The following is a 24,756-nucleotide window of genomic DNA, read 5'->3' as shown; positions in this document are numbered from 1 at the left end:
TTCCCAACCCAGGGATCAAACCTGCATCTCTTGCATTGGCAGACGGGTTCTTTGCCACTGAGCCACCAGGGAAGCCCCTGTGACACCTTAGCAACCACTTATTTAACCCAATGAAGAAAATGGAACATGAAGAGGTGAAATGACTCTTTCAGGAACCAGAGAGCTACTGTGCACCCAGGTCAAGTGTAGAATCTACCTCCTGATTCCTCCTTCTTCACAGCCTAACTCTTTAGGTTCCTTTTTATCATGTAATATCCAGGCTGCACTTGCAACTTTTAATGGTATTTATTCCTTGAGCACTAGTATTCTTTGATGCAATATCTTACAGGCTTTGATCTCCAGAGAAATCTGACAAAGATGCCTTACTATTTACCGAAAATAATACTGGAATTCTTTTCTTCTCTTACCATAAGCCATCTATGTTCTCTTTGATACTGAATGATATACTCTAGTTCTCAGGATTCCATGTAACCATTTTCTGTTGACAATTTTCCTTCTAATTTTGATTACCCCTGTAATTAAGTGTACGGTATTAGAAATTGGTGGGAAAACCTTTAGGCACTTAGTTTGAAGCTTACTCTTGAATCACTTAGCAAGTGCAACTTGTAAAGACTTTTAATGCATCTCCCATTAACATGAAACTCATTAGCATAAAACATATTTCTTCATGGAAAGTTCTGAGAGAAATGGAAATAAAAATTTTAAATAGCAACCTTCTCCCCCGAAAAAAAACCTTCAAACAGCCTCAGATAAACAGAGGGAAAGATGGTCAAAATTTAACTACTGGTACCCATTAAGCCTTCTGAGCAATCAAGACCAGTATTTTGTAACAGCTATTTTAGAATAACTGCTTATCAGAGGCTCAAAGTGTCATGAAGCAAAGACACTATTTATGGCCATGAAGCAAAATGGTAAAAAATGATCTAATCAGTATATCGACTCTAAAAGGTACTATACTCCTAACCACCAGGAACCAGAAGTTCATAGTCAGATGAGAGAAATGCCTCCAAGTGAGCCAATTGAGACAAGACAGGCTTGAGTCTCAAGCCTGCTGCCACCAATAGGGTATTCACATGTAGCAAGCACTGAAACGTGAAACCACGAAAACCCAACAAAGTTACTTGAGGATGGTTGCTACTTACCAACTCTAATGGATTGTGCAGGAGTCTAGAACTAGGCTGAACAGGTAACAGAAATTCAAAAAAAGTACCAGATTGAAAACTAGAAAGCCAGAAAATAAAGATGGGTTTTTCTCCAGAAAAAAAAAAAAAATTATATATAGAGAGACTGTCCTGCTTATTACTAGATCGTTTTGGATTCTAACACGGGGAAGCACTTTGACACCGTCATCTATTTCTATCTACTCTTCTAGGTTGTGCCAGAGTTTCCATCAAGTCATCACAGTAATCAATTCAGACATATTCTACCTACAGACTGTCATGTTCTCTATTACTGACATCAACATTTTTTTTAAAGATTCATAAGACATATTTAATAGTTTCCAAATGGCAAGTATGTTTATGTGTTCACTGACAGGAGCATGTCTTTAACATGGTTTAGTAGCATCCTATGTAATTAATGTGTTCAAATCCTCTAACTGGGAATATATAGAATTACTTTCAATTATCTACATTTCTGCCTTTTAGAAGCACATCAAAGATTATTTGCAAGGCATAATATATGCTTTGCATGATTAATACCTCCCCCCATCTCTAAGTTTTGTTACATTTAGAAATTTAAGACCAGGAACAAACATCTGTCAGACTAAATTTTTGCTTTTTCATAAGTGCAACTTTTTAATAAAAATTTACATCTAGATAAACAATCTTCAGATTTTTGAAATTTTAATAAGATTTTAAAAACATGACTTTGAACTGAAAAACATACATGTTTAGCACACAAATATTGTAATATGAATCAACTCCAACTCCACATGAAAACATGTGACTCAAATTACAGTTTTAGAAGTTAGTAATTCACATTAAGCAAGTTAGCGCCTTGCTGGATTCAGCTGTTGTAAAAAAGAGACTTAGTGCATATTGTAATGGCACAATGTGCTTTTGTACCATTTTGTTGGTATTTTTCACCTTATTAAACAAGATCAAGTTCTTGCAAGTTGGTAGATATCGGCTAACTTCCTATGACATGTGAAATTTCCAATGGTAACAGATACATTTTGTAACAGAACACTTTTCTATAGACTTTTCCTATCTTAAAATTTTAAAAGCAACCATTTGTAAGGATTGCATCAACATCAGTGTAGCAGAGGAAGATCAAACTTTATTGAAACTGCTTGCATACAAAATATATTGCACTATAACCAAACAAATGTCAACATAAAATCCAATCTGTTGTCGCTAATATGTACAGAGAATATTGCCCAAGAGCAGTTACATTACAAGGTCATTCTACCTTGGTTAATTATCTACAGTATTTTAAACTGAACAGCTTACAGATGATGTGTGCAAGGTACCAATTTCTGTTTTCAAATACTATACATTCCCAGAATAAATAACTAGAAATCAACATTAATGTTTGGCAATACTTTTAAAAGACTTTTTAATATTCTTGAAATCATGTGCAGTTTGTTGCCATTTTTATATGCTTATTTGTATGCAAGGAAAAGTAACCGTAATATGAAAATTCAAAGAAACAAACTCACAACAGACATCAGAGGCAGAACTTCGGTTTGTACGGCACTGTACAGATTCAGTGGTACCCCTACTTGGAGTTATTTTTTAAGAAAAATATAACATCTTAGAGTGAAGGTCCTTCACATATTTTCCTCAGTAAATCTCGTAAAAAAAAAAAAAAAACCCTCAAAACTGAAACCCAATATGTCAAAAAAAAAAGGAAAAAAAACTAAAGAAAAAAGTTTCATGTGTTAACCAATCCTAGTCTGCTTTCCAATTCTGCTTATACATTAGACCTAATATTTCAAAGTTTACAAAACATTTAACCTGCTTCCAATGTTTCTCAGACAAAGTACCTGTACTTCACAGGATTATTATGCACACATGGAAATGACCTTTCTACCTCCCCCAAATAAGCTTGAAATGAAAATGAGAAACTTCACAAAACTCGGGGAGGACAAAATAAAAGACAGCTCTAAGTTAAAACTGGTCATCAGGCCAAAGAGCAGGCATATCCTACTAACTTTCGACCAGGAAGATTTATTCCTAGCTGAAAACATTTGAGCCTCTTGCAAATGAAAAGACCGTTACTACTTTTCCGGTCTATACAGAAAAATTACACATCCCTCCAATAACACTATTTGTCAAACTTCAGTGCAACAGAACAAAAACAAAAGTCTTATTCTTTATACTGCCTAACCTGATGTTTATGTAAGAAAAAAAATATGGAAAGCATGCATTCTTCTATAAAGTACTAATGTTTGACAGGGTTTGCTACATCTTTTAACATTTAGTGTTTCCAACTTATCTTCCCTGAACTCTGCATCCAAATATAATATTCCTACCTGCCAAGATATAAAAAAGGCACAGATCATACAACTTTTTTTTTTTTTTTTTGCTAATGAAAATGACAAACGTCACATCACACACACCTCAGGGTCCACTAAAATACTGGAAAAGTGGACCAAAACATAAAGTGACACAGGACATGAAATGCCATAGTATTTTATGGACTTCTATATGAGATTGAAAATAGAAGTCTAACATGATTACCATAAATGCTATTATTCAGAAAAACTGAAATATACCAGTGAGTTATCACCCAATGCAGGGTAAACGGTCCAAATTAACAAAGAATATCACTGCGTGGTATTTAAAAAATAAACCAAATGAAAATCCTGTCCTGAAGTGCTAAGTATACTTAATTATTTAAAAGTAATGTTTCAAAAATTTTAAGACCTCATTTTGTGCAAATCTGAAAATTGCTGCTTATGGCCAATGTGAAAAAAGCAAAATTCTTAACGGAATTGTTCATTTCATGCCCTGTGCCACCTTGCCTACTATTTGTCTTTGGCCTAACAAAGTTTTCTAATATGGAATAAGAATTATGGAAATGGTATAGGGGATATCACTCCAGAATTATGCAGTTTAGGGAACTCCATTGACAAGTGGTTGCTGGCCATCCACGGTGTCTGGCTTTTCCTTCCTCTGGTTACGATCTTTACCCGTGCGCAGCCGATTACCTTCACTGGAGGTATTCTGTAATGTTTTAGTGTGGACACTCCTTTCATTATTGCAGTCAACTCTGATCTAAAACAAGTTATAGTTGTTATATACAAAGACCATATTCTGTTGTAATCTGTAATTGGCCTGACAAGAAATTTAAGCCCAAAGTGTATATTCCACATGTTAAAAGGGATTTGAATAGAAGTGTGAGAAATTAAGGTCAGGTAGGAGCTTTATTTGGCTTATGATTCTAAAACACTCTTCTTCTGTAACTGGAACACCTTGGTCATCTCACTGCATCCAAAGTTAGATAAAAACTCACAATCCTACTGTGTCTTCTTCTAAGTAGAACAAAACAATGAGAAACAAATAGTTAAAATGAACTCCCATTACGGATTGCAAAATATATATGCAAAATATACAGGTCTGTTCAAAAAAATGGTTTATTCTTCAAAGATATGAAACCCAGGAGGAGAGAGACAAATTATTGTCTTCCTATTCTGATGTTACCAGAGCAATAACTTAACTCACTTATTAACTAGCCTTTAGTTGACATCTTCATTTCTATCATAAGTATGATTAACTTTTTCTACAGTCAGGGCTCCCTTTGTCTTACAATATGTGTGTGTGTATATAAATATACACATATACTGTATATACTCACACACACACACACACACACACTATACATACTCAAATGAGCACTGGTTTCTAGTAGCTTGTATTACAGTAAGGCAAGTCAGAGGATCATACAACTTAAAACTCTGAAGAATAAGAATAGTACAGGGAAATTTGAAGACACTAATGTGTGGGAGAACTGGAATCCCAGGAAGAGGACAGAGATGAGTATGATTTAAAAAACAATATTCTGAGATTTATATAATATTTTAAGTGCCAGCACTGAACACTTAAAACACTGCTAATGCAATTGTGGATGCTGTACAAAAGAAAGATAATGTTGACACACAGGCCTAGAACAATTAATAAAAGTACTGATATGCTTCAAGTACAAATGGGACTACCTATAGCCCCAAAATGGTCCACTCGAATTTCAAAGTGTGTTTAATTGTTGGTCCTGGGTGAGTGTTTTAACTGTTTGGTTGTCAAAAGGGGAATTATAAAACTGGTACATAAACACCTTACATTTGTGTAAAACACATGTGTACATAATTTCATCAATCTCTAGGTCTAAGATCTTTTCTGTGATGATCCTTAAGCACCAGCTAATAGTTAAGACCTACTTACAAATGCTAGGACTTCCCTGGTGGCTCAGATGGTAAAGCATCTGTCTACAATGTGAGAGACTTGGGTTCAATCCCTGGGTTGGGAAGATTCCCTGGAGAAGGAAATGGCAACTCACTCCAGTACTTCTTGCCTTGAAAATCCCATGGATGGAGGAGCTTGGTGCAGGCTACTACCCATGGGGTCACAAAGAGTCGGGCATGACTGAGTGACTTCAATTTCTTTCTTTCTACAAATGCTATGAATTCTAAGGAATATTCTGTCATGAAGCTTCTGCTCTTAAAATTTATGTCTCACTAATTTTAGGTACTGGTCCCAAACCAATCCATAGTCATGAAAGGACCCCCAACTACTTGGATTAAGTCCTCAGAGTTAAAGAAGCAGCCGAAGAGATCATGCGTTCTGGGAATGAGGTACCAGGGTTCAAATATCACTCTGCTGCTGCTGCTAAGTCACTTTAGTCGTGTCCGACTCTGTGCGACCCCACAGATGGCAGCCCACCAGGCTCCCGTCCCTGGGATTCTCCAGGCAAGAACACTGGAGTGGGTTGCCATTTCCTTCTTCAATGCATGAAAGTGAAAAGTGAAAGTGAAGTCGCTCAGTTGTGTCTGACTCTTAGTGACTCCATGGACCAGCCTACCAGGCTCCTCCATCCATGGGATTTTCCAGGCAAGAGTACTGGAGTGGGGTGCCATTGCCTTCTCCGAAATATCACTCTAGTGTATGCTAACTATGTGACTCAATCTTTCTAAACTTCAGTTTACTCACCTATAAAACAGAATAATAAAACTTCTTACCTCAGGGTACAGTTGAAACATTAAGTGGGATACAATGCACCCAGCCAAGGTACCTGGCCGTGCTTGGGGGCTCATTTTAAAATTATGTTAACAATGTGTTCAGCACAGGTGCTGGCCACATGAGATGGGTTCTCAGGGAAGAGGCTGGCTCTAAATAGGCAGCTGACTGATTCAGCATGTACTAGCCGAGTGTCATCAGCCCTGTCTATTGTGAGCTAGATACCTTCTTTTTCTTACTTTCCAGTCAGAGAGCACCCTATCCTTGCAACTCTGGTGAGGAGGGATGTGGGTTCCACAGGGCTTATACAAGTCTCTCTCAGTACATTCCTGGATGTTTCTTTCGTTGGAGAATGGGGGTAGGGAGGACCACCTATGTGGTACTGAAGTCATAACATGGTTGTCAAAATCTTTACAAATACTGAGACTGCACATTCTCTAGAGAAATCTTCTTTGTATACTTGTCATAAAGGACTAAAATTGACCACAAATGTAATGTTGAAAGGAAAGTATTTCACAAATACCTATATAGTATAGCAAATTCACATAAATCTCAAACTTCTGTAACTGGCACAATTTAGATGAAAAGAGGCACACAGGTTTACCTGGAGGGATCCATCTGCTGTTCTTCCTTTAGCCTCTCTTGGATTACGTGGACGATTATCTGTTCGGGAGTGATCGTCGTTTCCTATAGGGACATTTTTAAAAGGTTCAATGGTCACTGATTCTGACATGCCTATTGGAGAGTTCTTTGTTCCCACATCCTCAATTTATTCAGACCAACCACAGAATCTAAAATATAATCAACAACCTAGCAATTTCAGTTACACACTGTCTAATAATCTAACATCCAGGTGGCACTAGTGGCAAAGAACCTGCCTGCCAATGCAGGAGACATAACAGACCTGAGCTCGATCCCTGCATCAGGAAGATCCCCTGGATAAGGAAATGGCTACGCACTCTAGTACTCTTGCCTGGAGAATCCCATGGACAGAGGAGCCTGGCGGGCTACAGTCCACAGGGCTGCAAAGAGCTGGACATGACTAAAGCGGCTTAGTGCACAGCAGCACATGTTACAGAAAACATTCCTAAGCCATCACAGTCCTACATCAACTGTGTGATATGTCAACCTGAACTAATGATTAGATGTGATGTTTAGAGTACCCAAAGAAGCTGAACTAGTTATCAGGGGTTATTCATATGTTTGTAAATTGTAAGGAAGCCTGTCTGATATTGCTAATTACATGAGCCTTTCTTATGGTGACCAGTACAAAATGGGGGCTTGATAGTATGTCACTGAATCACCTAGCTTTTTCATAGAACTTCAGACAGTTGTTACAATTCAGCTTTATTTCTTAAATGAAAAACCCTCCGTACCTTTGAAGCTGCCTCCACGTCCTCTTCCTCCTTGTCCTCTTCCTCCGCCGCCACGCCGCCGCCCGTCTCCTCTGCGCAGGAAGTTCTCCCTCTCTTCCTCTGTTGGAGCTAATGACCAATCACTGAGTTCATCTCTGTGGTCAGATTCTGTTTCAGAAGCATTTGATGCTTCAGAATTAGTTCCTATCGAGAGTTAAAAGTTATATACCATTGTCCGACTTAAAAAAATGTTAGGTTAACAGAAACTTCCAGAGACGTTTCTGGGGGTAATCCATTACACTTCCTAATTTACAAGCTCACCAAAGAGTATATTATCACCTTCCATTTTGTAAAACAAATTATCTTAAGTTCAAAATGAAGGTTTTCATGATATTTGAGGCCATTTTTGTTTCAAACATTTTTGGTTCTCATTTAAAAAAAAGGAATTCTATTAGCCATCTAAGTTCAAACCTGAGTATGCCACATCATTAAACAGCTGTGCTCCTTTAAACATCTGTGCTCTCTGGAGGAAAAGTTGCCTACAACAATTAAATGTAATACCTTGATAAACAAAACTTCTAGAAAGAGAGTTCCTTTTAACAAGGTTTGGCCCAGGGACAAAGGGGAATGCACAAATTTTGGTCATCTTAGAGAGAGTGGCAAAGGTGGCCATTGTGGCTACTATCTCAGGGAATGGTCTCTTGTGGGATCAGGGACTGGACCTCGCTGAATGGGGATATGCTTGTCTGATGCTTGGTCCACAACCTTCCCTCCCACTCCCACAGGAATAACTTATCATTAGAAAGAATTTACTGTAGTGAACTTATTATGCCTGAGTGGGTGGGTTAATGACACAGGGGATGGGAGATGGGAAAAGAACTCCCTGGTGAGAGGGGACCTTCCACAGCATCAAGAACAGACTGTTGGGAAAGGGATGAGGGCTCAGGTTCAAGGTTGGCCTTAGGAGTAGGTAGCTCTCTCCCCCACTCCAGAACATCAACTCTACTACCTCTCTCTTCCTCTGTTGGAGCTAATGAGCAATTATAGCTTCACCATTATAGCTTCATTCCTGTGGATCTTGAAGGCTTTTCCATCTTACTGAGTTCCTTTTTGAAACGCAAATATTTGTGAGATGGATTACACCTTATACCATCATTAGCCAGTTACATAGTAGATACACAGTTGAGCAAGACAGTAGGCATGGGCAGTGGGACAGCATTCAGTGAAAGGTACTGGGAGAGAAGAAAGAAGCACTGAGCAAAGAGCTGGGGAGGCAAAGAGAAGCTTTGCCTACTTCTTGACTTTGCCTAGGGCTGACTTTGGCCATGCCACTTAAAATCACCTTATAAGCCACAGGATGCAGACCCCTGATTTACACAGTCCATCCAGCAAGTATGACCAGCACATGCCTGACAAAACATGAGCCACAGTACACAAATGAAAAAAAGTCTTGGCTATATAGTAATAAAATCAGGAAAGGCCTTAGGAAAGGCATTAGCGTACAAGGGCTTAAGCAGATTTATCCCCAGTCAGACTGTGGACAGAACTCACACCTGCCCTGTGAACTCTATGGGTTATTATCAGGTTTTTCACTCTATGTGTCTTGCAACACAATTTGACCCACTGTGAATTGGAAACCATGTAGTGAGAAATTGTTATAATGGAGTTCTAATGAATATTAGAGATTAGCAGCTATTAAGTCTAGGAACAGATAAAGTTACTGAATAAAATGCTTAGTTTGTACCTGAAGTATATCCAGGACCGCGTCTGCCGTGCCCCCTATTTCTGTAAGGTCTACTACCTCGACCCAGTCCTTGACCATCATCAGTCACATAGCCTTTTTCCTTATCTGTACGATTTGGTGGTGGTCTAGAACTAGCTCCAATCTGTCGCAACTGCTCATCAATTTGTAATCTCTCCAAACGCAACTGGTCTACTTCCTATTTAAAATATACAAGATAACAGTAAAAATAATTTGACATTTTACTTAATAAAACCTTTCTCCTTTTCATCAGATAAAAAGTATACTGGAAATATTTCAATTTCAGCTCTAAGTTTATAGTAAACACTGTTACACAGAATTATCAGGAAATTGAATGGTCTCCTTAAAAAGAAAATTACTATAGGTAACGTATTATTGATGTCTAGAATTAAGAGATATAACAAAAATACTCAGCATTAAAATTATACTGACAGAATTTAAAGTTATTTAATTTGGCAATATTATCCAATAGATCTGCTAAGGCACAAATATGGTAGTTTGGAGACTTCTTGATAATAGGTTATTGAATAAAACAACTCTAAAGTGTATGAATACAGATAAATTACATTTAAGACTTAACCAGCTAAGCTTAAAAATCACACATTGTAAATAATCTTAATTAATAAAACACTGAATGTGGGCCATCTTCTACTTTCAAAGAACAGGAACTATCTAGTAGTTAACCCAAAAAGTTGGATATCATGCCTTGAAAACCTCTTAAAGACTACAACTCTGCTAAAACAAGTATGACAAACAGTATAAAGTTAACTGATCAAAATATATACCTGGGGTCCACTAACAGACCCTCACACACAATGCTTCCAATATGCTAGGTTCTGTCAAAACCAGATGATGTCTCAGTTCTAACCCTTCTCCTTCCAATTTATTCATAAACATTGATTTACTAGCTGCAGGGAACTGGATCCACAACTAGAGTAGTGGTTGGGTGTCTCAGTCAAGCAGAGGCAATCATAGGGACTGTCCACATGAACAGTCACTGGGGAAGCCCCTGTAAAGCTAAGTTCTTAAAATCTTAGTACAGCAGTTTCAGGAAAAGGGCAGGTAAGGATCTAGATGAGTGCCATCTGTGCTCTGAACCAGACATTGTTTTACAAAGGACTTAATTAAAGGAGAGACTGCCACTGAGTGAGTGGCTTACTCCAAAAGTACAGTTATAGCTCATGGAATGGGTGGATCTTGCAAAACAGAATGGTAGAGTCCAGGTTATCCCATGGGGGCAAAGCAGTCATCACTTGGTGAGAGACGCCAAGCCCACTCAAGGGAAGATCTGGTGATGGGAAGCATGGCAACAGGACAGCTGCTAATAATCCAAAAAGATATTCAATTGTGCAGAATAAATCAAAAGATCTAAAGAACACTGGTTAAAAGAACAAGGGACTGACACAATGCAACCTTAAATTTCCAGGTCTTCAACATTATTTAAGCTAAGAATAGGAAGAAAAACACATACAACAGATTACACGTAAGACACACTTTAAAACAAAAGTGAATAAGCAAATCAATGGGGTATCCTACCCACACAAACCTTGCTGGATGAAACCTCTCCATTTTCAATTATTAACTGACCACCATAAGAAGGGTAAGAAGTGCCTGGCTATTATGTTTTTCTTCCTTATTTACATGTAACTATAAATTGCTTCATTTTATTTAAGAAGTCAGCAGAAAAATTCTTAACAGGATAGCCTCATAAATACAACAGAAAGTTGGATTACTTTAAAAATAATATTTAGTACCCGTTACAGTATGTTTTTGATACATGTGGATACAAAGATGGAATTATAAAAGTGACATTGGTAAAATTCTATTTTGTTGCATTACAGAACAGTTGGCCAAAATAAATTTTAAAAAACACCTAGTCTAGGGAGGTGATTTGCCTACAGACACAGAGCTGGTCATGGCAGAAGACTACAATCAAGTGCTGGACTGCCAATCCACTGCTTTTACTGCTATGCCCTGCAGCCTCCTGGTTCCTGCTTTCCAGATTCTAAGCTAGAGTAGGCACAGTGGTACAAATGCCAACTAAAATGAGCATTTATACAAGGAGACATAAATTGCTTCTAGTTTGTAAAACGGAGTATAGAGAAAATTATGAAGGGTACACATTTAAACAGAGGACTTCATGAAACCCTGGGCTATTCCTGATAAATGACATAAAGGGGACAACAAAGCAAGTGTTACAGACATAAAATTTGGCCTGGAAAAAACTCTCAAGGGCTAGAAAGGATCAATGGGATGAAAAGGATTTTAGACAGGATTGTCTAAAGTGGATATGAGAGTTTAACAGAAGAATAATGGGAAATAGGGAAATTTCTTCAGAATGGGGATACTGATTCTTAAAATGATGGAAAACTGACTTGTGTTTTCAGAAAGAATACAATAAACTAAACAAAATGATTTTTTTCCTATTATCTTTTATAGGTCTTTCATTATCATGTACAGGCTAGAAGAAATCTTAATTGTGTTAAGATTTACTATGGAGTATTTCTATTTTAGTGCAAAAAGATTCAAAGTTAAAGTTCTTCCTGTTCTCACCTTTAAATAGTTCAGATGATAATCCAAAAGAACAGTGGCATTAGCGATGCTGTCTTTTGTTCCCACAAAAACAAATGGTACCATACCCTGAAATAGAAATGACAATAATCTTATAAAATTAATGATGAATTACAATCTGAAATATGCAAATAATGACTAAATCCCTAGCACAGGATCTGACAAACAGTAGGTACAGAAAAGTTTGTTGAAAATATGAAATACATAAAAACAAGAGTAGTTAGTATATTTTACACATCTCCTGTGTATAAGGACAGATCAACATAGCAACCATTAAATGCATCAGGGTTACTACGATTTAAACACTATTAAATGTTGGCAAGCTTATAAATTATGTAACTCAAAATTAAACAAGTTTTAAAATGAGACACATAAACAAAATGAGTAGTTTAAAATATTCTTATTAAATTACTACAGGTTTTATCTAGACAAAATTCCAAATTAAAATTAGATACTAGGGCACAAAAATAAAAACTAAATCAACTTTGCTAACCAAGTCAACAGAGTACAAATAAGAGACAAACAAAAAGAGTTAGGCTAAATTAATGTGCACTTAGTAATTATTCTGTGAGGGGGGGAAACTGGGCATATTCATGAACATAAAATTTAACATTTCAATATATTTCAATATAATGTACTCTGAATACTGTAAAGGACTGAATCATTAGGAAAGTTTGATCTCCCTACGATACAACTTTAAGGATAGATTTTTTGAAAAACAAGTATACTAAAAATGTATATACTTCTAGCTCAAATGTATATACTTCTAGCTCAAAATGTATACTTCTAGCTCATCAGTAGAAATGAGGGGAAAAAAAATTGTTTCTTGTGGCAAGGTATAGGGAAGCCTAGGCCAGTTCTGTCGGAGAAGGCAATGGCACCAGTACTCCAGTACTCTTGCACTCCAGTACTCTTGCCTGGAAAATCCCATGGACGGAGGAGCCTGGTAGGCTGCAGGCCATGGGGTCGCTGAGGGTCAGACACGACTGAGCAACTTCACTTTCACTTTTCACTTTCATGCATTGGAGAAGGAAATGGCAACCCACTCCAGTGTTCTTGCCTGGAGAATCCCAGGGACAGGGGAGCCTGGTGGGCTGCCGTCTGTGGGGTCACACAGAGTCACACACGACCGAAGCAACTTAGCAGCAGCAGCAGCAGGCCATTTCTGTAAACTAACAGCTGGCAATTATGACCTTCAAAGCTGAGAATAATTCAGTATTTCACTACTGATGAAATTCTCATGGTTACTGATAGTCACAAGTGACTAAAAAAAAGTACACAGTAGTTTTGATGTAGATATATTAGAATTTTCTAGGTGAAAGAAGCCAAGAAACTTAGCAAGTATCACTCTTTTAAAAAGAGCATTTGTTTAATAGGTGTTGGTACTGCTAGGCTGCTTTTGTTTGCTTGCACTCAGTATATAGCATCTTAAATGTATGTGGGGTTGGAATAGGTTTTTTTCTTTTTCCTTCCACATGAACATGGCTGTTGAGAGGGTACAAGACTGAATAATTAGGATATATTGCTTGCAAACTGGCATCCGTCTGGTAGGCAAGGCATTGCTTCCTAGTAACTAGGACCACCTGAAGAATCAGGTGCCACTGAAAACGCATGGGCTTCTTTTTTTGACCGAATGAACTATGGAATTAATCAGGTTTATGACCCAGATCTCTTTTTGTCAAAAACATTTTTGACTGTTGAGTTTTCTCCCCCCAACTGACTTTCTTACAAAGCAGTTAACCATATTATTTTCCAAAATGCCCTATGATGAAATGCTATGCCCTTCTCCTTGGATCACATACTATCAAAATAAGCTTTAATGCCACAGATTTAGCTGATCAACTTTGAAGCAAATAGTGAAAAGCAAAATTATCTTTCAACATTTCCAAACTGATGATGTACCCAAGTGCCACTCTATTAAGCACAGCGCTAGTGGACCAGAATAGTTAAGACAAAGAAAGGCAAGAGCAGAACAGTGACCTTCAAAATGTAGATACCAGGAAAAAGTGATTCCCTGATCTGGGATGAGAACTGGACTCCCCCGCACAGAGGAAAATGGTATTTTCGCTTTTAATCTCTTGTTACTCATAACATTTTTTCCCATCAACAGTTCTTACAGGCCAGATGAGGGGGCATGCCCTCAAGAAACTAACAATGTGAGGATAAAACAAGTAAACATCTATGTGCTAAGTGCTACAGACAGGGATGACCACATTAGATCATCAAAGGGGAGAAAGGCTCTTGAGCTCATCAGGGGGAGGGACCCGACAGCAAGTACACAAGGAAAGAGGCACATGGAGTAAGCCCACAGCAAGGTGGCAAGCTGGAGAAAACAGAGGGCTTCTGGCAGAGGAAGCATATGCATATCTCTAGGAGCAACAAGCAGTAGACAGCAGTGTTTGGACAACTCTAAGTGTAAGTATGGCTCAAGCCTCTCTCCAGTGCAAGGAAGAGGAGTGGTAAGAGATGATATTGGTCAGGTGGCTATGAAAAAAAGGCCTTGTAAGCAACAGGAAGGAGTATCAGCTTTCTCCCCAGGGCAATGGAGCAAAAAAAACCACAGACACACCTCCACCATGCCCCAATTCTGATGATCATTTGAAGTCTTTCTTAACAAGGGGAATAAACATTAAAATATAAAATTAAAATGTATTTTTCAAGGAATGGTTTCCTACCTGCCAAGCCTTGAGTTCAGGTTTCTGGGATTCCCCTGCTACAATGGATGAAACCACTAACACCTAAAGCAGTATAAGGAATGCAAGTGATGTCATTAACTATAACAAATGATACACAGAAGCCTGAACGCAGGACTTTCACTGCAGGACTTCTAAATCCGTTTCTAAACAATTCGGTTAGTTCAAATATTGAAAGTCAGTTTAAAAATATGGCTTTAAGTAACAATTTATGCATCTAACAGAAGGTACATTTGGATATACTATAACCTGCAAAATTTCAAGAGCTAGAGCATGAAAAAATAAAAGTCCACCCTCAAAAGAAAAATGCGACCACTAAATGCAACCCCATATTTTATGTTTACAGCATAAGATTTGTCACTGTGAATAAACTGAAAAGTAATTATCCCATTGGTCTGTAACATCTTGTAAGCTGGCAATCAGATCTGAAACAGATATAGCATGAATAGTCTATAAGCCTAACCAGACAACATACCCGAAACAACAACTGTGACATTTGGGGCAAAGAAATTACTTAGAGTATAATTCCAAGTGACAATTATTTCTTACCCTCTGGACTTTTGTGCTGTTAGGTTGTGAAAAGTGAGTGCTGTTTTCCTTTATATCTGTATGTTTTTTTTCTTCTGAGGGAATAGGTCCAACCCTTGAGTTACTGGAAGGTAGGGAATTTGGTGGCATCATTTCCTTGGTGAAAAACACAAAACATAAAAGAGGAAAAAAAGGATCCATTTTTAAGATTTTACTTAGCACCATTATTGTATCAACGATCATCTTTTTTAAGAACAGAAACTATTATAGACAGTTTTGGTAAACAAACTTAGAGAATGCAAAAATTGTGCAATAAAAATGCACACAGATTGCAGTTAAAAGAACCTTTCACAAAAGCAAAGACTAGACAACATATGAAAATTATGGCAATTTGGAAGGATTTTATTTTAAACAGTATCATTGTATAGAAGAGCACGCCCTCACCTCCTCCATCCCAAATACTTCAAAAACTGTAAGGCACACAAACACAAACATACAAACTAAAAAAGCCAAAAGATGAAAGCCAAAAACCTAATTAGTGTCCCAATTTTGTCTCTACCAGTAACTTAAGTGATTTGAAGTGTGCTTCAGATTTTGTTTTTACATTTGTGATGGCCCATGCTAAAGATCTAGAAATAAGACTTAAGGAGTTAAAGGGACTAATACACAATCACAGCATCAGAGACTAGAAAGAGGCCGTCATCTATAACTCCAATTAGCTGGCATGCCTGACAGAGGTTTTACATTCACATTATGTGCATATTAGAGGCCTCTAAGTTACTGTGTCAAATAAAAGACTTTATTAGACAAACCAGAAACATGCACTAGAAACATACCTCTTCTTGTGGAACATTTTTCTCATTTTCAGCCTCAATTCTCACCCTCACAACTCCTGACTTGTCCACAATCTCTTGAATCAGTTTTCCATTTTTTCCTATTACTTTGCCTAAGTTAAAAAATGAATAATTCATGTTTGGTTTTAAAATCACACACCTCAAACCAGTAAGCACACCCTACTGTAAACTATAACGTTTTATATATGTATAAAATTTCATATAATTTGAATTCTATCTCAAAACCAAAACAGAGACTTTTTTCAAAAACAAACAAACAACAGTGAAACTGGCTTTTCATTCTATGAAGTCATCACAGTTCAAACTCCTTTGGTCTGGTATGAATTGAGTAATAACTTGTGAACTGTCAGGATAATTTTGCATTTTTAAGGCAGTTCAAAATATGCTCTTATTTGGCATACAAGGGCACACTTTAAATGTTCAAGTAGAGTGGTGTGTATCCTTCTTTCTGCAAAGCTCTATAAAAAGGATTAACAAAAAGGATAAATAATAGAAAATACAATTGCTTATTTCACAATTTCAATCCTATCTGTATCTGATTTACACCTGCTTCTTTGCCCATGGCAAATATTTTTAAAATTTTATACGGCACATTTATAAGACACTCTAAAAGCGGCATAAGCAGCTATGCTGCTGCTGCTGCTGCTTAGTCGCTCAGTTGTGTCCGACTCTTTGGGACCCCATGGACTGTAGCCCGCCAGGCTCCTCTGTCCATGGGATTCTCCAGGCAAGAGTACTGGAGGGGGTAGCCATCCCTCCTCCAGGGGATCTTCCCAACCCAGGGATCGAACCCTGATGTCCTGCATTGCAGGCATATTCTTTACCATCTGAGCCACCAGGGAAGCCCATAAGCAGGTATACATTCATCTAGAAGTACACATTCTTCAGACCCATGTGTTAGTGGACTACTACTCTTGTGCGTGACTCACAAATTAAACTAGTATGCTAGAAGGTGATTAGTTACAGAATAAAAGATTAAGAAATCACACTTTAGCTTAAAACCACAATGAAAAAGTTTAAAACCAGTTCCAGATTAAGTTTTATCGTATCATCTGTTAAAACTCTGAAGACTTCAAACACCAGCAATGGAGAGGCACTCAAATCTCTCTCGCTTTAAAAAATTTAATCATATACTTAGCTGGGAAATGACTGCTTTCAGAGCCAGCAAAACAAGACATTCCAAATACTAAAAACAACTGATTGTAGAAATCTACATACGAATTACATCCAATTGCAAGGGCACTCCCAGGTACTTAAAGCAAGCTGAGCTGGCCATGCCCATAAATGGGTTTGCCCCACCACTTCATCTAAGGTAGGGATGGGGATCTTAAAGAATTTCTAAATGAAATCCTAAAGGAAATCAACCCTGAATATTCATTGGAAGGACTGATGCTGAAGTTCCAATACTTTGGCCACCTGATGCAAAGAACCCACTCACTGGAAGATATCCTGATTCTGGGAAAGATCAAGGGCAAGAGGAGAAGGGGGCGACAAAGGATGAGATGGTTGGATGGCATCACTGACTCAGTGGACATGTTGTTTAGTTGTTCAGTCATGTCTGACTCTTTCCGAGCCCATGAACTGCAGCTTGCCAGCCTTCCCTGTCCTTTACCATCTCCCAGAGCTTGCTCAAACTCACGTCCATTGTGGAAGGACGGGGAAACCTGGCGTGCTGCAGTCCATGGGGTCACAAAGAGTTAAACATGATTTAGCGACTGAACAACAATAAAGGAAAAAAACAGGAATGAAAATTTGCTGAGCCAATCCTAGATAAAAATGCAGGGAAAGCCTTCTCAAAGCAAGACTTTGTGGTTCGTCAAATCAGAATAGCCTTGGTATTCCTGCTGTGTGTGCCAGTCTCACTTACCCCCACAACCTCTTCTGCCTGGTCAGTGGTCAGGGAAAAGAACTGACACACTAAATCAGGACTCCTGACCTAGGTGTTTCTGCAATTATTTCTGTTCTTCTTCCCCTCAAATGAAAAGGGAAAGAAGGAGGAGAGAAGTTACATGGAGTCTTCCCATTTTTTTTTCTTTAAATCTGTAGCACATTTTCATGAACTGATGCTGATTTTAATAAAGGTCTTTTAAATGACTTAGCAAAAAGAAAAAGGAGATTTTGGCACATGTATCTACTAATATCTTAACAATCCTATATATAGATAGATAGGATATATACGATTTTATGTATTTATATAAATATATATATCCTGTGTTTAACTACGACTGATTGAACAATTAAATTCGGTGTCAAAGTGGGTGAAGAACAAGCAAATTATTAGAAAAGTTTGTGGGAAATAAGAGATATCTTGTTTGAAATCTGATTTTTTAGCACCTTGAGTGTAAGTTTTTAGAAAACACTTTACTGAATAAAAGGAGCAAAATATAATTAATTTCAGTTCCATTGTTATTGTTGTGTTAGTCACTCAGTCGCTTCTGACTCTGTGACCCCAAGGCTTCCCTGGTGGCTCAGACAGTAAAGACTGCCTGCAATGCAGGAAACCCGGGTTCAATCCCTGGGTTGGGAAGATCCCCTGGAGAAGGAAATGGTAATCCACTCCAGTATTCTTGCCTGGAAAATACCATGGACAGAGGAGCCTGGCGGGCTACAGTCCATGGGGTCACAAACAGTAGGACACGACTGAGTGACTAACACTTTCACTTTCATTCTAACTATAAAATGTATGTAACTGCTTGACAATCTGTAAATAAGAGGAAAAAATACCATTCACAAGCCCACTTCTCTTGAAGTAATCAGGAGAGTGCTAATCATATATTTCCCATACACACAACTGGCAGTGACATTACATCATCATGCTCTTTAGTTGACTGTACGTAGTATATAGTTGAGAAAATAATTCTGCATTATTTCACTAGTATTTACACTTGATCCTCAAACTGATTTTCTTTGGGTGAAAAATACTATTCTAAGTGTTTTTATAATGGCATAGGAAAATGTTTACAATTCTATGCTGACAAAAACAGCAAGCTAAGTAGAAGTGAAAGTATGTGAAGAAAATGTACAGAGCCCTTATCTTCTCCTTTAAACCTTCCAAAGGGCATGCATTACTTTTTGTAATTAGCCAAAGTTAAAAATATTTTTTTGGAGAAGGCAATGGCACCCCACTCCAGTACTTTGCCTGGAAAATCCCATGGATGGAGGAGCCTGGTAGGCTGCAGTCCATGAGGTAGCGAAGAGTCGGACATGACTGAGTGACTTGACTTTCACTTTTCACTTTCATGCACTGGAGGAGGAAATGGCAACCTACTCCAGTGTTCCTGCCTGGAGAATCCCAGGGACGGGGGAGCCTGGTGGCTGCCGTCTATGGGGTCACACAGAGTCGGACATGACTGAAGTGACTTAGCAGCAGCAAAAATATTTTTTAAATGTAGTATGTCCCAATTTTATTGATAAATTTAAAACACATGCAGTCTTCTGATAAAACTGCACTTTGCTGATAGATTTTACTAAAGATAACTGCACTATTGAAGAGCACTGGTGGAGAGCTCCTATGTTATTTACACATGATTGTGATGGTCATGAAACAACTCAAGTCAAAATGAAGAATTACAGCTGATGTTGTAGAAAGCCCAAGAGACATTCAGAATTACTTCTAGCTTTGGAATTTATTAGATTTAAATAACCTATATTCAGATCTTCAACGCTGAGGTAACTGTTATTTTATAGCCCCATTAGAGAGATCAAATACCAATCTACTCTAAATTATAAAAAGGCCCCAAATGTCATTCATTTTGAAAAAACATTATTTAACATATAAATATATACAGCGAAAAGGCTGTGCAAAACTTATCCTTCCAGGAACCAGTAGGTTTGAACTAGCAAAGCAGTATCTTTTGTATGCCTTCTGAAAATGTAATCTTTGAGTGTATTTAACCAAATATTTTTTTGTATACTGCAGCAATAGACTCTATTTCAAAGACTAAGCTTCAGCTAAATGACTCCACAATGAGTGAAAATGGAATTCTATGAGCATAAATAAGTTATTTACCTAACTTGTTTTTGTAGTGCATGTCAAAAGCAATTTGTGACTCACCTACTAAGTTCCTTGGAACTTGTATGACATCTTCAGCAAATTCAAGAAAGCTTCGAGCCTTTTTCACTGCATCCTGATCCTAATCAAAATGGGGAAAAGGTTTAAATCAGCAAAAGATGAGCCATCTGAAATATTGTTTTTATTTTAGAAGAAACTATTTAGTAAAATATTTACCTCCCCATAAATATGAAATGTGCAGGTATCTTCATCTAGATCAATAGCAGTGACCCCAGGTACCTTTCTAGCTTGCTGAATATTAGCACCATGAGTACCAATAGCTAGACCCATTAGATCTTCTCGTACGATAAACTGTTCATGAAACCTTGAGGCAAGCTGCCTTGAACTCTGAAGAGAAATGCACATCTGATTAGTATGCTTTATCAACTATTAAGACAAATGTATCTAGGTCAGCCATGTAAATTATCTTGACCCTGTGTATCAGTTTCTATTGGAAACTAACAGGTTTAAGAAAATATTTTGCACAGCTTAAGTACTTTTTAGGTTACTAAAGGTCTATGTCATTTGATATATTTTTGTTAATAGGAAAGGGCTTGTTGACAATTTTCCAAGGTAACCTTTGAAAACCTATTTGCAAGGCTGCCTTAGTTAACCAGTGACATCAATGTAATAATTAAGAAGCAGATCAACTGTTCCCAAATAAAAACCAGCTCACTGGGTCTGACAGACTCAATATTAAGTAAAAAAAAATTTTAAATACCATCTTCACAGAACACTGTATTCATTTCATTTTATTAAAGGATATTGGTGTGTATATTTTTCTAGAAATGGTGCCATTTATGTAACATCACTAGATACTGTGGGTTTAGATACCTCTCTGATGAACATTAAAGGGACACCCTCCCACCACCACCCCCAAACCTGAGTAAAGGAATCATAAAAATTGTTGGTACATTAAACTGAATAATTACAAAGTCAGAGATCTACAACTTATCTTACATATGTGTCTGCAACCTAAAACAAGATCAGAGTCTGTAAGACCTTGTGATCTGGATCCACAAGTATGATGAATTCTTTATATTCAGTGATGACTTAACTAGATTATACTGACACCCCAAAACTTGTGGATAATCACTCTCTTTAGATAGTATCATCAGTATTATCAAAATTTAATGTTTAGTTCTAGCATGCCATTAATGAAAACCAAACATATTAGTGGCTCATGTTGAAAAATGGAAATTTCTTATCTGAATATGTGGATCTCTTTAATATTAGTAGTGAGGAAAGATAGGCATGCACACTAGTTTCTCATTATTCAAACATACCTGATAATCTGAATGAATGAGTGTTAACTACTATAAACAATTTTAAAAATATAAAATCCTTTTTCTAGATTAGAGTAAAAAAGTGAATCAAATATTCCTAGGACTTTTCAAGAGGTCATGTTTTTTGACTCCTGGTTGATTCACCTGGTTCATTCTTTTCACTGATAATTCACTGATAAATGATAAGCCAAAGTTATGACAACAGATCATTTAAGAAGAATCAGATGTTTAAGAAGAGGTAAATGAGTATATTTCCATATTACTCACAATGAAAGTAAGGAGGCTGTTCTGGCCTAAAAGCTATGAGAGAATCACTAAAGAAACCACAAACTTGTGCACACAGGGACATCAAGAAAGAATGAGAGTAAAAAGTAATTAAATAGACCTCCATGGCCAAAAAGAAAATAAAGGAGCAAAAGGAGATATGAATGTCTCCTCTCCTGCTAGGTGTTCAGCAATCTCAATTAAGTTGGAAGGTGGCAAGTTTTACAGACTTTTACAAGAATACAGCCTTTAGTAGTGGTCACCTTTTCTCTTCAAATGCAGTCTGGAACTCCTTTTTTTATTTACTATTCCAACTGCACGGTGTTTTCCCTCTAATGAAATGAATAATGATGAGGAAGTCTGGAATCTGACAATTACATACTGGAGTTGGCACATTAAACTAAAATCCATTTAGTTTCTATGGTAATGGATGGAAGTACTAAACAGTTATCAATGAAAATAAATGTATGGTAATGAAAATTATTGGAAGATTAATAAAAGTAGATAAAATGCACCTTAAGAGACGAAATAGTAAGTTAGGGAAAGAGCCTCTGGCAGGAATCTGAAGACAGGAGTTTTAAAGAGTGACAACCAATTAGAATGAAGAAGTTCTATACCCTTTTAAACAGACATAAACATACATAATGAAAGGAATATGATTAGATATTTAAATACTCTCTAGTACTTTAATGATAACATGTTACATGGGAGAAGCATTGCTTCACTTTATTAGCAGCTTTGATGAACTTCTAGCAAAAAGTGAGTTGGCCAGAAGTTCCTTAACATACATAAAATTCTGAAACCTCAGGCATAAAAATTTTAGTATGATTATGCACTGTACAATTTAACTTTTTAAAATATAGAATACAAGGAATTGCTAAGAACAATAAACAAAGGACAAGCTGCCCAAAGTCATGTTTTGTAACCACACAGTTATCATTTCTAGATAGCCTTACAAGCATCGCTAGGGAAAGCCACATACCTCCAGCTGCTTACTGGCTTCTTCATTTCTCAGTATCAGAGACAGCTTAGTGCGCAGACTCCGAAAGTGCATGTCAATCAGCATGTGTGCTCGCTTTGAGGTGACCTCACTGATGGACTGAAGGATATTTAAAAAAAAAAAAAGTTATGATCAAAGCAAATGCCCTAAATGAAGCACACCAAAATACACAACTCAGAAACACTCACCAAAACCACGAGCTGATAATTTTCTGGATCGTAAGTTACAGAAAAGGCACCAACTGCCTTTTTAAAGTCTTTATGTGCAGATTCCTTGGCACACCTAGAAATAAAAAGAATAACCACTGTGAAGTTAAGATGAATGATTACCAACTACTGGTATAAATATATGCAGAGACATTTGCACTTAGTAGAATTGTAGATTCATATTAAACTTGATTTATGCAAAATATGCTATATCCATCTGTAAATTCAGTTTCTTTGCTGGGCTTCTCAGGCCAATCAAGCATTTGAGATTATAGAGAAAGGAAAAAACCAGTTATGCTCTTAGGAAATTACTGGTGGTCCTAGATTATCAAAGATGACATCTTTAGGGGAACTTATCTCTCTGGTGGCTCAGCAGTCAAGAATATGCCTGCAATGCAAGAGATTCAGGAGACCACAGTTTGATCCCTGGGTTGGAAAGACCCCCTGGAGGAAGAAATGGCAACCCACTCCAGTATTCTTGCTTAGAAAATCCCATGGACAGAGGAGCCTGGTGGGCTACAGTCCATGGGGTTGCAAAGAGTTTGGACACAACTGAGACTGACCACCACTCTCCTCTGCAGGCTTCCTGATTTCAGTTATACATGATGCATGCATGGTCAGTCATGTCTGACTCTTTGTGACCCGAGGACTACAGCCCACCAGGCTTCTCTGTTCATGGGATTTTCCAGGCAAGAATACTGTAGTGAGTTCCCATTTCCTCCTCCAGAGGATCTTCCTGACCCAGAGATCCAACTCGCATCTCCTGTGTCTTCTGTATTGGTAGGGAAATTATTCTACCACTGAGCCACCTGGGAAGCCCTAGTTACATATGGCAGGTCACTAATTTTCTTGAGTCAACTGTTAAAACTTTTGGGGATAGCTACCGGGTATCCAATTTTGTTCTGCTGTTTCTTTTCTAAAGAAAAAGTGCTGATCAATTTTAGCTTGAGAAGAAAACGTGTATGAATCAGAAGGCACAAACATACATATGCAATCTTTATAATTAAGAAGTAGGATTTCTATGCATTTTGAACTATTAATAGAAGTTAATGTTTATCTAAAGTGTAATGTCTAAATCAAATTTAATATATGCTCTTTCTTCTCTAAAGAGTCTTATTTAAGCATTACTTCATATCAAGGATGGTAAGAGAGAAGACCTTTGGAAGCTTCTTTAAGCCCTACTTGTTACATATGTATCTCAGAATACTAGCCAAAAGGGAAAAAAACCTGGAGAAATCAACGTTGCCTAGAAATTGGTTTGTTTATGACAGAACTGTATTAATCAGTTTCAAAAATCTTAAAATTCTATGATGAATGTTTATGTTAGAAAAAAAATGTACATTAGCTATCTATGTGGCCAAGTAAGTTTAAACAACTGGAATGTTGGCTTGATTCAGTTCAGTTCAGTCGCTCAGCTGTGTCTGACTCTATGTGACCCCATGGACTGCAGCACACCAGGCCTCCCTATCCATCACCAACTCCCCGAGTTTGCTCAAACTCATGTCCGTTGAGTCAGTGACGCCATCCAACCACCTCATCCTCTGTCGTTCCCCTCTCCTCCTGCCTTGGCTTGATTACATAACCAGAAAAAGCTAAATTTTTTTTTTTCACTGCTTTTGCAAGCCATTTATGTCAAAGTTCACTGAGGTTAAAAATTGATTCCTATTATTTGAAAATGTATTATTCTTTTAAATTAATTGCACAGCTCCTCTAAGTTCTCAGCCTTTCTTGCAAATCAACTCACATTTGTCTTAAGTCTTCTGGAACATCCAGTTTGATTTTATGAAAAGTCTCTTTTGTGGCAGGTTTGTTGGGATTAACCGATCGCAAACGTTCAATTGTGACAATTTCATTGTATGTAGCATCACAAGCTGCATATTCTATCACGTAAAACTGTGAGAGAGAAATCAAAGTCATTCCTGATCATAGTGTTTAAATTAAGAACAAGAAGCTGTACCTATTCAGTTCTTTTAAAATTCTTTAGAGAGAAAAAAAGCTATTTGATCAACT

At 37.4% G+C, this 24,756-nt stretch overlaps 1 protein-coding gene across 10 annotated transcripts in view; it reads right to left on the bottom strand.

Annotated features, from left to right (window-relative positions):
* Positions 1-1,769: 1,769 nt before the first annotated feature.
* The window catches only part of FMR1 (fragile X messenger ribonucleoprotein 1), a 40,244-nt gene continuing 17,257 nt past the window's right edge, over positions 1,770-24,756 (bottom strand). The window contains exons 5-17 of one of the 10 annotated variants that reach the window (XM_055565698.1): positions 24,491-24,639; positions 22,729-22,822; positions 22,523-22,639; positions 20,168-20,338; positions 19,994-20,072; positions 15,922-16,031; positions 15,107-15,241; positions 14,540-14,602; positions 11,847-11,933; positions 9,276-9,471; positions 7,553-7,735; positions 6,781-6,863; positions 1,770-4,223 (exon numbers count right to left, since the gene is read on the bottom strand). In XM_055565698.1, coding sequence (XP_055421673.1) covers positions 4,062-4,223; positions 6,781-6,863; positions 7,553-7,735; positions 9,276-9,471; positions 11,847-11,933; positions 14,540-14,602; positions 15,107-15,241; positions 15,922-16,031; positions 19,994-20,072; positions 20,168-20,338; positions 22,523-22,639; positions 22,729-22,822; positions 24,491-24,639 — 1,629 coding nt within the window. In that variant the 3' untranslated portion in view covers positions 1,770-4,061. The other 9 variants (XM_055565701.1, XM_055565699.1, XM_055565704.1 and 6 more) reach the window with 9 other exon arrangements.

This window comes from Bubalus kerabau, chromosome X (assembly GCF_029407905.1).
Source record: "Bubalus kerabau isolate K-KA32 ecotype Philippines breed swamp buffalo chromosome X, PCC_UOA_SB_1v2, whole genome shotgun sequence".
Classification (NCBI taxonomy): Eukaryota; Metazoa; Chordata; class Mammalia; order Artiodactyla; family Bovidae; genus Bubalus; species Bubalus kerabau.
The sequence above is the reverse complement of the archived record's forward strand: the minus strand, read 5'-3'. Positions and strand labels throughout refer to the sequence as shown.